Source organism: Cryptotermes secundus, unplaced genomic scaffold, assembly GCF_002891405.2.
Source record: "Cryptotermes secundus unplaced genomic scaffold, Csec_1.0 scaffold171, whole genome shotgun sequence".
Lineage (NCBI taxonomy): Eukaryota > Metazoa > Arthropoda > Insecta > Blattodea > Kalotermitidae > Cryptotermes > Cryptotermes secundus.
In genome coordinates, this window is record NW_019726223.1 from 1,945,051 (window position 1) to 1,962,767 (window position 17,717).

Sequence of the window (17,717 nt, forward strand, 5' to 3'; positions counted from 1 at the left end):
TACATTCACTACTGTAGTCAGTGAACGCTATAAATAATATTACACTGTCTAAGAATATATATTTCCTTATAAATTCAAACAAGGTAGTTTCGAAGTTTGACTCTAGGAAAATTATGGAACGTAAAATAAGGCTCATCTTTAAACACCTTCCATTTTTTAACTCGATCGATTTTTCAATGTTAGCGCGAAAATAGTAACATCGACAATGTTTGGGTGACGGCCTGTAGCCATCTTTAAATTTGTGTAAAAATAATCGTTAATTTTGAATTGAAAATTAGTATTATATGATTGCTAATAGATATAGAGGCAAATAAGGAACATAATTGATGTTGTTGTATTGGCTCATTTCAGGCATACTGGTCATTTTTAATTTTTTAATTCAGTAGTGTTTGGCAATCGGCGGATTTCTGTTTTTCCGCAGACGTAGGACACATCGGGGCAGATGGCGTTTAAGGTGATGAATTTCTGGTATATAGCTCTAATTCATGTTTGTATACGTGTTAGTCTTTTGGAAAATTGGTTATTATGTAAATATTAGAGGCAGAACATGTTCACTAATTTGCCACAATTTTAGGGTTTATACAATAAAGGTTAAGTTGGTGTACTTGTGGTTGCCATTAAGCTCTGAACTTTGTCGTATCATTTCAGCCGTATAGGTTATTGTTTAAATGTGTTAGCTAGTTTTTGCATCCAGTTTGTTATTTGTTTGAATATAATTTTGAGTATGCAAGTGGTAAAAGTGTAACTTGTTTACTTATTCTTCAAGGCCCGACCTCGGAAACGTAGCGTTGGTATTACGTTCCCCGAAATTGTGGTTGTGATATTCATATTCATATTTTTATTGGTTCCAGAAATCCACATTTTGCAATACAGATTCCAGATATAAAACAAGGCAAATTATTTATATAAAAGTCGACAATGCTATAATATTTAACTACATACACAAATTGTGTACATGTCCAACATACCATATAAAACTATATTAAAAATTTAAGATAACATAAATTCCCCAACAGAGTAACCAGTTCAATCCATTTCACATCAATCAGTCAATCAATCAACCATTCTTCCTTCCTCATCAAATCACTGTCATAGGAAAACGTTCCATACACATTAAACATACAATAGTTCAATTTATATAATTAAAAATAAATACCCCCCTTTCACAGACATACCATCTTTAATTTAACATATAGTCCTCTACAGAATAAAACGTATGTTGTACCAAATATGACCTCATTACCTTTTTTAAACTATCTCCCAAATTTTATTTGGTATTTTATTGTATAATTTTATTCCAATGTTCAGTACTCCTTTCTTATAGGCATTTGTTCTGCAGAACTGAGCGTGGAGATTTAACTTCTGGCATGTATTGTGATTATGAACTATGTTATTTTGTTCTAACTTTTCTAAATGTACTTTAACATGGCATACTATTCCAAAAATATACATACAAGGTAGTGGAAGTAAGTTTAAATCCTTAAAAAGTTGTCTACATGATGCTAATCTACTCACACCACTAATTATTCTAACAATTCGTTTCTGCAATTTAAATATAATTTTACTTTTTGGGTCGCTACCCCAGAAAATTAAACCATATTTCAAATAAGCATGGAAGTGAGCAAAGTAAATACTCCTTATAACCTGTCGGCTTGTTACATCCCGAAGGGATTTTATCATGTAACAGACTTTATGAAGTTTGAGGTTAAGAACATCATATGAGCTTTCCACTCCATATGCTCGCCAACATGTACTTCGGTTTCCCCTGCCAATCTTCATTCCATCAAATTCTCCACAAATAAGAATATCTAACTAATCCTAAATTGTAATCAACTATAAACAGTTGTAACTATTGCAATTTTAATCTTACTCATATATTAAATTGTTAATATTCAGAATTAACTTGACTTGTCCTATATCATGTACAATGATCTACAGTGACGAAATCAATCAATCAATCAATCAATCAATCATGTGTACCTAGAAATTTCATTTCACATTTATAGGAGATCTCCAGTTTGCCAAATTTGATTTGAGGTTTCATCAAATCTCTTTCTTGTCTATTATGAAATGTCATTGCCATTGTTTTCTCAGTATTCAGTATAAGATTATTTGCATTGAACCATCCATATAACTCATTCATGACTTGATTTATCTTTTGCTGCAGATGTCCCTTTTCAGCTGTTACCAAAATATTTATATTATCTGCAAACAAAACTGTCCTTGCTTCTTTGATATTTGATATTTATGTATAAAAAAAATAATAATGGTCCAAGCACTGAACCCTGTGGTACTCCATATTTAATTTCTCTTGGAGCTGATGTATATTTTTTGCCATCACAACTTATTTCAACAACTTGCTTCTGGTAAGCCAAACATGATTTAAACCATGAGTTTGCCACACCTCTAACTCCATATGTTTGTAATTTAGAAAGTAAGGTGTCATGATTTATGGCATCGTACGCTTTAGTTAAATCACAAAAAATTCTGACCTATTTTTCTTTTTTCTCAGTTGATTCCTGTATGTTTGATAGAGAAGAGTAAATTGCAGTCTCAGTCGACCTATTCATCCTAAATCCATGATGGGCCTTTGTTAANTTCCACAAGGCATGTCAGATAGCTCATTGGAAAACAAGTCAGAGAGATCGCTTTGCCTTCAACCACTTTTGTCCTTGAAACATATTCCCCTCTACTAACTTCCTGCCTGGTACATAAACAGCTGGAAGAGGCAAAGTTTATTTTCTTTTGGAGTAGGGACCCTAGCCAGCCAGGTCAAGTTACTGAATACCTAGCATACATTCCGAAGATTTATTATGCAGTATTCATTGCATTTGCATGGTGCCAGAGCAAGGTATAGTGTGTTACAACCTAATGTGTCCTAAAAGCCTGATATCATGTGACCAGTCGGCCACGTTTAAAAGCGAAAAGCCTGATATCATGTGTCCGGTCCGCAAAGTGTTAATATGGTATTTTTTGTCAAAAAGGAGAGTAACCTATTATGCATCAACTTTTCCAAGATTTTCGAGAAAGCACACAAAAGGGATATTGGTCTATAATTTTTGATATCCTTCTTCTATTCCTTTTTATGAAGTGGTTTTACTTTTGCTATCTTAAATCTCTCTGGGAAAATACCTGCTTCTAGAGACGCATTATAAATGTGGGTTAATGGCGTTTTAACCACTTCTATACATTTTTTAACCACATAATCCGGTATTTCATCGGTACCTGCTGAAAATTTCCCCCTAAATTTCTTCACCACTTCTAATATCTCGTTTTCTGCCACTGGACAAATAAACATGGTCTCATTACAGGTATTTATTCTCTGTGGTGTTTTACAGCACAACATTGTACTATTATTTTGCTTGACAAGCTTTCCTACTATGTCCGCGAAATATAAATTAAACATTTCAGCTGTACGCTGTGGATTAGCCTCTTTCCTTGTCCCACACTTTAGTTCTATTCCCAGTTCCCTTTGCAAGTTATTTCCTAATTCCTTATTCAGTATTTGCCACATTGCTCTAGTTTTGTTTTTTGCATTAGCTATATGCCTATCATTTTCCCTCTTCTTAGCTTCCTTTATTACTCTCTTATATATCATTCGATATTTATGTATATACTCCTGTTCTTTTCCTGTAAGATTTATTCTCTTTTACAAACTATTCAACCAACTCATCCTTTTACTGGACTTTCTTATTCCCTGAGTAACCCAACCTTTTGTTGTTTACTCTGGTTAAATAATTTTAAGGGGAAAACCATATCAAAGTAATAATGGGAAGTATCCATAAAAACCTTAAATTTCCCATTTACATCAGATTCTAAAAACACATCTTGCCATGATTCTTTGTTTAAAATATATTGCAGTTCTTCCTTGCCTCCTTCAATAAACGTTCTCCTCCTAACTTTTAATGGTCTTACAAAATTCTCAATACATGTAGATAATACTTGAGCATAATGTTCTGAAAAACCTAGATCTATTACTACAGATGGTTTTGTATAATTACTATTATTTATAATGATTACATAAATCAATGATTTAGTACTCTTTGTAGCTCTAGTTGGGACCTCCACTGTATTTACCAAATTATATACATGCAAAAGATTTTTTAGTTCATTTAATTTTACACTCTCCTGCAAAAAATTCATATTCCAGTCCCCACATAAGATTAACTGTTTTCCTTTCATACTTAATTTTTTAATAACTAGTTCCAGTTTCCTTAAAAATTCTTTAAAATTTCCATCAGGTGATCTATATATACAAATTACAATAATTTTATAACCCAACAATTCTATCACCGCCGTTTCAAAGTTTTTTTCCTCATTCATATCTTGGAAATAATTAACTTCTTTTGTTTCTAAACCTCTTTTTGCATAAATGCATGCTCCTCCACGGCCACTTGTATATCAATATGAAGTGTTAAGGATTACGTATTTATTAATGATTTATGTAGTGATGCTTTTAGAGTCACATTATATAGTGCTGAATGGTAGGGAGGACAATGAATAATGAATTGCAAAGGGTTCAGAAGAAAGCTATCATCGTCTAATTTTAGATACTGCCAAAACATTTTCTGGGAGGCAGTTACCTAAACCGGTAAAATCTTGAGTTTGAGCCAGGTACTGTCCAAATAGAACGTAGAGTTGAAAGTCAGTATTTGTTTGTTTAATTAGTGTCCAACAATGTTACGGAGCTGGGATAGTGTAGTCGGTATAGTGACTGGCTATGGGCTGGACTACCAAGGGGTTGGAGTTCCAGTCTCAGTAGGGTCAATGATTTTCTCTTGGGCTCTGGTGTCCATCGAACCTCCTATCCATTGGGTACCAGTCATAAAGCAGCCGGGGCATGAAGCTGACCACTCGCCTGCAGCTAGTGCTGAATTCAAGGAATTCATGGCATAGTACATAATTAGTTAAGCACAGGAGCAACTTACCTTTACCTATTTAGCATTAGTAGCCGGGATATGTCATGAAATGGTAAGGTTTTTAATAAAAAATTGAAAAAGATGAAACCGTTATAGCCTAAAATGAAATACAGTTCTGCATTCACTTTGAGGAGCAGAGGAAAATTTTGACAGTTATGAGTTAGGATGATTGATGACCAGCTGAGATTTGAACTGGTCACATTTTGAATTAAAGTCTGAAGTGTTATGCCTTGAGCCAACTTCCTTGATGTTATCATACAGTAGCCTGAAGGGTTTTCATCTTGTTGTCATTTGTGATCTTTTCCAGAATTTATCGACATTCTGATACTTTGAAGTCCAGTGGCAATCAGCTAAAATGGAGCGGAGGAAAATTTGCATATTCTGTAACCTGGATGAGGAAAATGAGCTGTTATATGGGAAGATTTACAATCTGGACAATGACATAGTGACACATTACTATTGTCTTGTACGTTTATTTCTATTTTGTTTGCAGAATAATGACTATAATGAAATGGCTGATGAAAAACAATCCCAATAAGATAAATATGTCCTCCCCTTCACCCATTCTACAGGCATTCAGGTGACAATTTTTCCCATGGAAATTGTAAAAGTCACATTTTAAATAAATATTTTTCCCTAAATACAAACTCAAATACAGCTAAATATTTTCTTGTAAGAAATTATTTGTTAAATTCAGAAATGTCAGTGACAGTGGAGGATGATAGGCCCTATTGTAATGGGTTTTCCTGAGCTCTGCTGTCGAAAGGAACCAGGTTTGGCCTGACAGATGGCCACCTTATGTTAGAAATTGATTGTGGCATTCATGTTTTCACTCCATTCATTACAGACTACTGCATGTCACCAGAGAATGTTTTGTTTTTACCATAGAGCAGTGTAATGGTTGCCCACAGCATCCTAGCAGTCACCACCCATCTCCCTGCTGTTACCTCAGGGAGAGCTTACCAAAACTGATGTGAGGAGTAGTGTGACTGGTGACCCCTTTCATTTAGACTGTACATTGTGTTATACTTAATTAAAATGTCTGGAAAGAGGATATCTGTTTTATTTTCCTTTAAGATTATTTTCATGTACTTTCTGCTATCTGTGATGGGTAACAATGTTGAAGAGTTTGTCTCCTGGGATATAATGCTGTGAATTGTTTTGTAGGAACATGTTGACTCCATCATCAGGGCTGAAGAATAAGCCAAGCAAGAAACCAGCATGAATTCTTTGACCATGAAGATGGAGGTGACATGTTCCTCCAAAATGTTGGTTGACTTTCAATGGACTGTACAGTATAATATAAAAACAGATGTAACTTTTTGTAACCAGAAATCCTTCTTAACAGTCTTATTTTTATTACAGCTCTGGTTCAGAAACATTTCTGTAGGAGAGAATTTCTTATAACCTTGGAGTCAATGGAATATAGGATTTGCATTATGTAACTTCATGATATGGACACATTTTCAAGAATAGATCCTTTCCATGGTGTAGGGCTGTGCTGTAGTGGTTCAGAAAATTTGAACCACTCTTGAAATGTATCTGGATTTTAGTAATAATATCAGAATATGCATATATTTGAAGTGTTACAGTGCAGTTTTCTGGAATGTGACACCATGTAGTGTGGTGGATAGTGACCATGTTTGATCTCACATCCGTTCCAAGGTGCACCTATTGTTGAACCATATTCTGTATCATTGTTGGCGACTGATCCTATCACATCTCCCCTTCAACCACCATTTTCAAAGTTCGTGGCAGTCCTTCCAGCTACTAATGGGATGAGAGAACGTGTTCTTCGGTTAGTGGCGCACTGCTACATCATCATTAGAAAGTTATTAGAGACTGTTTTCAACCAGTAGTAAACTACTGATTATCTGGTATCCAAGCATCCAGAATTCTCATGCAGCCATCAACAATTTCAAAGATAATTTACCATTTTTAAGTTTATTTCAAAAACAAAGTTGCCATGCACATTTGTTGATCTGCCATGCAGTAGTTTCCCGATTCTCCACTGGAAACACTGCCTGTCATATTCCTACACATAGGTGCCCTTCTGTTAATAGTGATAACGCAATTATAATAGAGGTTTGTTGAATTTGTGATTATGTTACGGTATGTCCAATATACTTGACTCGTCAGATCTGCTATGTCAAGAATATTCCTGTGCAAGAATTGGAAGGGAAGCCTGCCATTTTTTGACTTTAAAGAAAGGATGAAAATATGTGTGTTAGTGAGAGGTCACGGGGTTCGGATTGATAATTGGATTTATTGAAGGCTTGTAGCTCGTAACTACAAATAACTAACAGTCTCACTGATTTACGCTCTGTAGATCATTAAAACTACAGCATATATACAGTCTTCTGCTTGTTCAGTAGTGATTGCTATGTAGGAGCTGCTAGCAGTGCAGCTCCAGATGACTGGCTTCAAGTCAGAATTATATTATGATTGATGGGCAGTTGGCTAGGATGTCATGGTGTGAAGACTATCTGTGGCCCAAGAACGTCAGACTGTTGTGGGTTTTGTTGATTTGGGGTGCCCTCTCCAGTGAATGGGTGGATCTGACTTTACAATTGCTGCTGTCCCTCACCGGCACAGTTATTCTTGGGTTTGAGTCCCTCAGGACAGTCATATTTTACTGTTTCAGATTAGAGACTCCCGCAACCTGGAGGGCTATATACAGTAAATTCCAGATAATCCAGTATCTAAGCATCTGGAATTTCCATCCAATTGGGAAACTCATTAAAAAGTTGACTGTTTTTATGAAGTTATTCAGAAACAAATTTGTTATGTGCATCTGTTCACCCTTGCTGCTAGTAGTGGTGCACCTATTGGCCTCCCTTATACAGGTTTAATTATGGTAGAGGCTAGATGGATTTATGGTTGTGTTACAGTACACGTGAAGTCTTTCATCCGGCCATCCACTGTGTCACCAAGGAAGACTCCTGCGCTAGTACTAAATGCACACATATTGTTTTGATTTTTTATTGGGTTTCTGTATGAGTTCTTCTCATGTAACCAGCAAACCATGCCCCCCATATATGCTGAATACTGAGTTTTTGTTTAGCTTACATCAGTATGGACAGAAACAGGAATAAAGTTTGTTCCTTCAGTACATTGTGATGGAGTGCCATGAGAACATCTTGTGCTTTATATATAATTGGTATTAGAGTTTATTGTTGCATCATTTCCATGGAAACCAAATACAAGACTAGTCTGTCTTAAAATGAAACCTAACAAGTTGGTCTGAATTTGGAAGGAGCTCATTTGAAGTTTTGTCCAGGACATCTGCTGTCTTTGACTAAGGTTTTATGGTTTTCTTAGCCCCTCTAGGCAGATGCCAGGAATAGTATTTCAGTGAGGCCATGACTGCTTTATTGCAGATCCTTTCCAGTTCATAACTCATCATCCTACCATCTGATGCTATACAGTCTTGATATATAAATTATTGTTAAACAGCCCACTTGAGAAAAATGTAAGCACAGAGGATGGCAGTAATAATCGGCAGTGTGACAGTTGACATTATATTGTTGACTTTTTAAGAATACATGACTTCTGTATAAATAGGAATTATGTCAACCATCAACACAACAAATATACTCGGTTTTAATATTGCATCTTTATTCCTGCTACATGTTTTGGTTATACAAGCCCATCATCAGGCAGTTATACACAGGAATACATACAGCCAATATTAGAGTCAATTTTACCGACCACACAACATATTTTTATTATTATTACACTACATGTTTCGACCTCAAGAGGTCATCCTCAGGTGTACGAACACAGCTGTATAATTACACGCAATCACATTCGTCTTCTCACTTATTCGATCCTGTATCTTATTCAGGATTGAATAAGTGAGAAGATGAATGTGATTGCATGTAATTATACAGCTGTGTTCGTACACCTGAGGATGACCTCTTGAGGTCGAAACATGTAGTGTAATAATAATAAAAATATGTTGTGTGGTCGGTAAAATTGACTCTAATATTGATTAAATACACAACAGGATGCAAGAAACAATTAAAAATACATACAGTCATTGGAATACTGATATGGATCCCTATTGGTGCAATGCATTGTATTATATACTAACATAAATCTTTTGCCTCAAGTTGGTGTATAATTAAAGTAGCAAATACATAAATAAGATAGAAGATAAATAGAGTAAAACTTGGTTATAGCAACATCGGTTTCTGCGACACCTTGTCTATTGCGTCAAATATTCAATGGTACGAACTAATTCCTCATAAAGCAACTGTTTTTATACCTTGCTTAGTATGACATGCACAAATGCATCAACCTCGTATGTAACGTCATTTTCATTCCTGAATTTCTCTGATATGGACATTGAACGTAATTTAGAAAGTGTGTATTGGGCAAGTAACAGGAAACAGATGAAGATAACTGATTACTGTACTCGTATCTAGGTACAGTAAGGCACAACAATTGATGTAATCTACTGTAATTTGGTGAGTAGGCCTACCTTTAATATACAGTATTAGTGTTGTGTGTATTGTCAGTGAAAAGCGCTGTAATATGTCTTTGATATTACACATTTGGGCAATTCCACGTTAATGTTATGTTAGTCTGTACTTAACTACGTAATTCACTAAAAAAAATGCAACATTTTAACTCGGTTTTGGTAGATTTTTACGTGACTAACATAAGGCTACTGTGGAAGTGCCCATTTTGGTTACAACGACATTCGTTTATAACGACACAATTTTTAGGTCCCTTTGATGACATTATAACCAAGTTCTACTGTATAAAGGTATACCGTATATCAAGATATATAATATGTTGAATATATTATTAAGAAAATATTAAAAGTGTTCAAAACATATATTAAAGGATTTTTGTATGGTAGGTTAAGAATGTGTATGCCAACTTAAATATTTAAGGTTTCACTGCTACAGTGTAGAAAATTTACCATGTATGTTGTCTGTAGGTCTTTGTTGTGGAAGCTTTCTACATAGTAAGCCCAGTTGTGGAGCCCAAAGACAAGTTTCTATAATGTATGAGTTGTTAGTGTGTGGTATATTGGTATGCTGTTCCCACAATATGTATGATTATATAATCATACAATATGGCATATGTGTTTCTTTTTCCAGCTCGAATTATCGTGACCTTGGGGACAGAAGAGGATATTCTCATTTGAAGGAGAAAGCTCTAGATCGCATTAAGTGGAGAAACTGTTTTGAAAGAGACTGTGGACCTGTTGTCTGACAGATTACTGATGAATGAATGAATGTGTTTCTTGTCTGGGCGTATATACTTTCTGTGTGTTCTGCGCTGTGCAGTGGTTCGATGTAGAATCTACATCCTTTAACATATTTTTTTAAACACTTAAAAATTTAATATTGTTTTAATAATATATTCAGCACATTATAAATCTTGATATATGGTATGCCTTTATTTGTCATTTATCTTATTTATGTATTTGCTAATGTAATACACCAACTTGAGGCAAAAGATTTATGTTAATATATAATATGACGCATTGCACTCATAGGGATCCATATCGGTATCCCAATGGCTGGACATGTTCCTGTGTGTAACTGCCTGATGATGGTCTTGTATGACCGAAACGTGTAGCAGCAATAAAGCTCAGATATTAAAGGTGAATATATTTGCTGTGTTGACGGTTGACATAATTCCTGAAACACACAACAGAATGCAACCAATGAAAATACATGCCTTTTGACTGTCTTTGCACAAGTTGTTCAGGTTTATGTGTTCATTCTCTGTGATATTGTGATTTCGTAGTGTCTCTCATGGGCTATATTGAGACCATGGCTGGAGATGGAAATTGTAGAATTTTCAACAGTATTTCAGTAATTGACAGTAAAACTGAGTAAATGTTTGGTTTTCAGCTTTTGTCCTCAAACATGGAGCAAAATGGCGGAGACAATGATGGAATCCTGGGTTTTCTGAGAGAGGACATTTTGAAAGAGTACAGGAGAGGGAGGCGTCTGGTAAGTGAACTCTGAATGAGGTGTGCAGAATGTAAGTAAAATGTGTGGGTTGGAGCTTCTCACAGTAGTGTTGCACTCTCAAGAAAACAGTCGTTAGAGCCCTTGGGAGATGTCTGTTACTTCATGGCAGTAGATATTGTTAAAAAGCTTTGGGGGACAGTACAGTAGAACTTCCAAACAGTTACAGTAGAACTTGGTTATAGCGTCATCAAAGGGACCTAAAAATNGGGAACTGTAATTCCTCCCCAAATGTGAGGGGAAGACTAGATTGAATGGGAGGTTGCCTTGTATTGCAAGGGCTTTGTTTGCTACATACTCTCTCCTTGCCCATTAAAGTACAGACTTTTAAATTGTTCGGAACCTACTGCAGCCAGAATTTAAATGACCCCAAGTCTTTAAAATTGCAGACTTTCAGGAAAGAATACACACTTTCCGTTCTGTGTAATATAGAAATACAAACTAAAAACAGCCCAAAAGACAATAAAATATTCTACACATACACAAAAGAACACATCTTTCAAATGAAAATATTCTGTGATTATTATGTCATGAAATGCAAAATATCATCTTTATTGTATATATTGTGACGTGTTGCGCTATGGATGACGCCCCACCCTCCGCCAGCCGTGACATGCCTAGCGGCGCCGAAGTTAGCCAAGTCCCAGCATACTGGTCGCTACGCAACGCGAGTCAACAGCGGTGACGTAACACGTGACGCTGCAGTTACTGCGTAGCGGTAAACAACTCCCAACAGTGTTGCTAGGCTATCGGCTACCATGGCGGCAGACAGCAGTGGTTGCGAGAGATGACGGTAATAACAGTGGTAGCTATTACATGGCTGTTTTCTGTGTTGTCCGGAACGGGGCTAAATAAGGAGCAGTGAAGACTATTCAAGACAGTTTTCAATCTAGCCAGCGGAGAGTAACGAGTTAGCCAGCAAGCAGTCAGTTGTATTCTGGCATTTGCAGAGTAGTATTTGTAATACTGCAGATAGCAGTAATTGTGAGTCTGTAAATTGTGTGATTGTAAGAGCGAGTGTGGAATAAAATTCGCTATATCCACTAAGGCGTGAAGTTATTTGTCATGTTATACACACAACACATGACAACTGGTGTTTCAGAAGTGGGATTACGAACTTAAACACACCACACAATAATTATTGTGAATCGAGTACTTCCTACAAGAAAATGGAGAAACAAGATATGCAGCAAATAATCGACATGCTGGCAAGAATGGACGCCAACATGAGGTCAAACCAAGTGAAAGCAGATGCCAACTCGAAAGCCTGGCGAAAAGTGATGGACGCCTGGGGAGAAAAGTTGGATGCAGAAACGAAAGCATGGCAAGAAGAAATGGCCACCATGAAAGACAAAAGGGTAAATGCCAACAACAACGAGACGATAGCCTACCAAGAGATGGAGGCACATATAGAAGAAGAAAAGCCGGCCTCAGTGGACATGAAACCTGTGGCGGCACAACAAGAAGAGGTCCCCATTGTAATACCGGTCGGAGTGACGATGGCCTGCCGAGAAATGGAGCATATCCAGAAGAAGAGGAGCCGGCCTCAGTGAACATGAAACCTGAGGCAGCAGAACAACGAGAGATAATGCTGGTCGGAGAACCAAAGAAGAAAAGGCGTAGGGACCGAAAACGACGAAATATGAAGAATCCGACACGGGAAAATTGCGGACCCCAGAATAAATTGGCCATCGTCCACAGGAAGGTGTCCCGCTGTGCAGCAGTGGCATGGCGTCGGAGGAACATCTGCAATAAATCTCGGACCCATGGAAATTATGATTCCCGGATGAAGTTGGCTGCCACCTGTAGGAAGATATCCCACCGCGCAACAGTGGCATGATGGAGAAATGACTTCAAGAAGGAAACTCCTCAAGGAACCTTCGGATGCCGGAGGAAGGACTTGGCACCATGGTCTCGTTCCAGCAAGCGGCTGGAAGACCAGGAGGAATGACGAAGTCAGCAAGTGCAAACAACGCGTCAAGTGCTGTTACGTTGACATAAGGAACTTCGGAAGAAAGTAATGTTCAAGAACTGGACACTGTGAAGGTGTTAACCCCCTCCAAAATGAAAAAAGAAGCAGAGCACAGAAGAGGAGCCGGTAAAATAGAAGAACCGGCCTACCCAGAGAGAGTGAATGTGCCATGGGAGAAAGCGATGGATGAATGGAATACAACTGGACCTTCTAGGCTTGCTGAAAGGAAACCGCTCGATACGAGCTGGGTTGTAACGGCCAGATAATAGTCGCTGCAAGGAGTAGCCAAAACAGGAGATGCAGAAAGCCATCCTTTGAAGAAAAGGAACGGGTGTGCACCGTTAGGCTATTCGGGACGAACAGCCTTAAGGAGGGAGCAGTGTGACGTGTTGTGCAACGGTAATAGGCAGGTCAACCCCCCCCCCCGCTAGCGGTGACGTGCCGAGCGGAGCCGAAGTGAGCTGAGTCCCAGCACACTGGTCGCTGTGCAGTGCGGATAAACAGTGGTTGCAATAGACGACAGTAGCAACAGTGATGCCTACTACATGGTTGTTTTCTCGTTGCCCTGCTGAGGGTTTATAAGGGAACTACACAGCCGCCGACAACAGTTCTCAGTTCGCAAGTTACGAGTTACACACGCATGTGCGAGAATCAGTGATAGTTCGTGATAACCGAGTAATAATTGGGAGTGTGTGATACAGTTGCACTTGTATACCTCCCACGTTATAAAAACGTGTATACTGACAATAGAGTGATTTGATTTGCGAATAGGGTTATAAATTGTGAAACCCCGCAACATTGTCATAATTAATTGTAGCCGAGATTTGTAGGTTGTTAAATAAACCAATTAACAATCCGAACGGCGTCTACAGTAACCCAACAAGTTACAATATTATGAAATTCCAAATGACTTACCTGTAGTTATTTCTTGAAACTTGAGACATGTTGATTTTATAAAAAATAATGACACTATACACAATAAACTTTTGTTCAGACTGTATGCAAGTATGAACTGCACCACTTTACAGTTTATGATAACTCCATTCAGTGGTCACACTCTAACGCATGTATGCCACTTCTCGAAGCAGTGCACAACACACAGGCCAACATCACACTTTTTACAATAGAAGAGGGTGCTCCCAGTTTTCTTATTTAGTGAACACCCATGACAGTGTCTTTGTTTCCCTTTGGATGACCAGTGTTGCAAATGTTTTACCTCTAGTTGACTCACTTGGGCCCCAGATGAACATGGCCTCCCTTCAGGAATGCCACTGACCGTGATATTCACCTCGTATGATTGTACGATCAAATCTCGCACTAGGAGTTCGCAGAATTTTTTACGTATCATTTTTCCACCACATGACTTGTGCATTAAATAGGCATTCACAATAGTCATGTCTAGAAGGTGGAAAAAACAATTTATTTGTCCATTTCCATGTCCTCCAGGAAAGTCTATAACTATTTACCATCTTGTTAGATTTATCAACAAAGCCCATGTGTGTACTGTAGTCTTCAATTACATGGGGTTTGACAGCATGGCCAGATTCATCTTGGAAGTTGCCATGCACATGGAGGAGAGTGCATATTCATCAGAACATACACATCATGCTTGTCTTTCTGATGAACAACACTTAGATGCCCCTTGACCAGCCCTGTCCAACGTGGCGCCTGTGGTATATTTTTCTGGCGCCCTCTATAAGCACATATAATTGAGCCGATTTTCAATATTAATTCAAATTGTAAGACAGGAGACACTTTTGAACGTCTGAGTACTGTTAAATATTTTCGAAAAATTTTATTATTATTATTAGTAGTAGTAGTAGTGTGGTGGCGCCCGCACCTCCGTAGGCATCAGTGAATTGTGCCCGAGTACGTAAGAACGTTGGACAGCACTGCCCTTGACTCTTGTACCATTATCCACTTTTTTCAGTTTCATTACTTGGGCCATATTTCTTGTGGCATTCCATGCCTATCATTGCAAATGGTGCCACATAAATTTATTTTTCTCTCTAGTAGATATCAAATGCAGGAGAGCTGAAATAATTGTCCATGTAAATATTGTGTCCCAAGCCTTCTACTCATCGAATTAGCTGGAGAACAATGCCATATGTCAATGTAATTTCTTCTGTCACAAGTTTGCCTTTGTTTCCCTAAATAAACCATCATGTCATAAGTATAGCCAAGAAAATCACAAAGGTCATAAATTTTTATACCAAATCTTTTATGTTTCTTTGGAATATAATGACAAAAAATCACTCTTCACTTGAACAGCACTGTGTCTTCATCAACAAAAAGATGTTCTGATGGATTGTAAAGTTCACAAAATTTATTGTTGAGGCTGTAAAAATTTTCTCTGATTTTCAAAAGCCTATCATAAACCAGGTCATCATAATTTGGAGGAGCTACATTATTTTTGAAATGCAGGAATCTCGAAATGTGGAAGAAACAGTCTCGTACCATAGTGTTATGAATGGAGTGTAGTATTGCTCATCTCTTGGCCAATAATCTTTGAGGCTGTCTGTTAATTATGGACCATTTGAATTATTACTGCCAAAAATTATATAACTCTTGAATTGTAATGTCAGATGTTTGAACAGAAGGGCCTGGAGCATCTTTGCAGGCCATAAATTGATGGAAATATCTATTGGTTTCTTGTAACAAGATTTGGAATATTTGCTGGAAAAACAGAGTGAAAATGGAAAATGGTGAGGACTGTGCATTTATATTTGGAGCAGCTGATCTGTTGATTCCACTCAGAGGACTGGTGAAATCGAGTGCCTTTGGCGAATCCCCGGGTCTTCTAGCACAAAACCTAATTTCCACTTCCTCTGCCTCAGTATCTGATGATGATGATGATTTTCACAAGGTTCAGTGATCTCATTGAGTTCTTCTAACTCTTCGTCAGATTCCTCTATTGTCAGTATTTCCTCCATATTTCTTCTGCATCAAGACATTGAATATTGGGCACGTTTTTGAGGTTCCATCTTGGGGGAGGGGGTTTCCAGCTAAATTGAATAAATTATGTTCATTGACAGTGCAACGCTGTCACTTGTTAGTAATACTAATTAGTGATGAAGTATAATTATATAATCGAAAGAAGGGCAGTCCGACACTAATACCAAAAGTCACAGTGACAAAGATACCTTTTACTCACAAAGTAATACTGGCTCAGTAGGTTTATACCTCTACTCAGACACAAAATAAAAATGTTTTATAAATAAATAATTGACACTAGGGCACTGACTTCCTAACCGATAATTTGCTACTGAAAACCAACCCTTGAAAACTCACACTTCCTTGCAAGCTCTAGTAGCACTAATCTGCATGCACAGGTAAATATTTACTTCTCAGTTCTCAAAACAAAGCTTTGCTCTATTTGGCTGACTGGTCATAAACAGTCATATCTAAACGTAAATAATATCAAAAGGTGTACCCTCATAGACGATTTCATTGTTCAGAACTAATGAATGAACCACCGACTTGACCTTTAGTGGGTTTGTTTTGGTTTCAACCAAAGCTAAGGATCAAACTATCAGCACTCCAAAAGAGAGCACTGTACTGATAAATTTAGCATTTTGCTGTTAGGTATATCCAGCATTTGTAAGTTAAAAGTTTATGCCCTACAGGCTTCTGGCAACTTGACCTAAAGCATAACAACTTATAATCAGCCTCACTTGCCTTCCTGCTGCCTCTCTAGACTACTGTTAGGAGGTGGTTGGGGTGACTTGGTCGCCACTGACTGCCTTTGTCTGTTGCTTCCCCACAGCCCATGCCAGGGCAGCACACTGGCCTCTGAGAGCATACTTTCTGAATACTTATGCTTGTGGTTGCATCAGTCATTACATCAGCTCTTGATGTTGGGGACTGATAATGTGTGACATGTTGAGCACTGTTTCTTCATATCGCTGATTGCTCAACAGGAATTCACCAGTAGGCCTGTCTGTTTTATACAGGTCATGAGTTACTCTTGCCCCACTCACTATAAGCAAGGTGCATTGCATTCATGTTTCAGACCTGCTGGTATTGCAAGAGGTCAGGGGCAACATTGGGCTGTTGTGCGTCTCGGTGTAAGAAGGTGTTTCACTTGCCATGTGGGCGCCGGTCAGGATCCTTGCATCAATTCTTTGGACAGTTCAAGTAATCAAATCCTGCACAAATGATAAATTTTATTTGTTTATGGTTTATTTAATAACACAGTACATGAAACAGAATATCATTTACTGATAGGATGAGCAGTAGATGATGAATAAGAAAAGATGTTGGTGGAAGGAAGCGTTTGTAACATCATTTGAGGTATTGTCCTGGTAGTTGTCTGGAGGGCCTGGGAAAACCCATAAAAATCTGTTGGGATAGATGTGGCCTGGCTGAAATTTGAATTTCGCTCCCCAGTGGTATAAGTCTGAAGCCTTATTGCTTCAGGTAACTCACATGGTACAGACAATTAATTCAGTAAACTAAAAATTTGACCTATCCTAGTTAATTCATTATTATGATTTAATGTGTGGTTTACTTCTGTCTTATGATCCAAATCCAAATTAAATTAAATACGTTTCTGGTAACATGTTTTTGTCATTAACCTTAAGGCACGCACTCAGAATGTTTCTTGACTTTGCCTAGCCAGCTTTTAAATGGCCTCTTGGAGTATCAGTGATTGGAAAATGGAGCTGACTCATCATTCTTGCATAGGACCGTACCATAAGTCTTCCAGCTTGACACCAGCTTCTCGCTGGAAACTCCTGTGTTCGATCCTTGGAGCGTTGATGTGAGATTTGTGGACAGAATGGCACTGGGACAGGTTTTCTGCCAAGCACTTTGGCTTTCATTTGCCAT

At 37.8% G+C, this 17,717-nt stretch overlaps 1 protein-coding gene across 13 annotated transcripts in view; it reads left to right on the forward strand.

The window, feature by feature from the left end:
* The first annotated feature begins 58 nt into the window (after positions 1 to 58).
* LOC111863895 (G2/M phase-specific E3 ubiquitin-protein ligase) overlaps positions 59 to 17,717 on the forward strand; it is a 35,377-nt gene continuing 17,718 nt past the window's right edge. For 2 of the 13 annotated variants that reach the window (XM_023850704.2, XM_023850705.2), the window contains exons 1-4: positions 172 to 454; positions 5,227 to 5,385; positions 10,796 to 10,897; positions 16,900 to 17,024. In XM_023850704.2, the coding sequence (XP_023706472.1) occupies positions 5,275 to 5,385; positions 10,796 to 10,897; positions 16,900 to 17,024 (338 nt within the window). In that variant the 5' untranslated portion in view covers positions 172 to 454; positions 5,227 to 5,274. The other 11 variants (XR_002842692.2, XM_023850694.2, XM_023850696.2 and 8 more) reach the window with 10 other exon arrangements.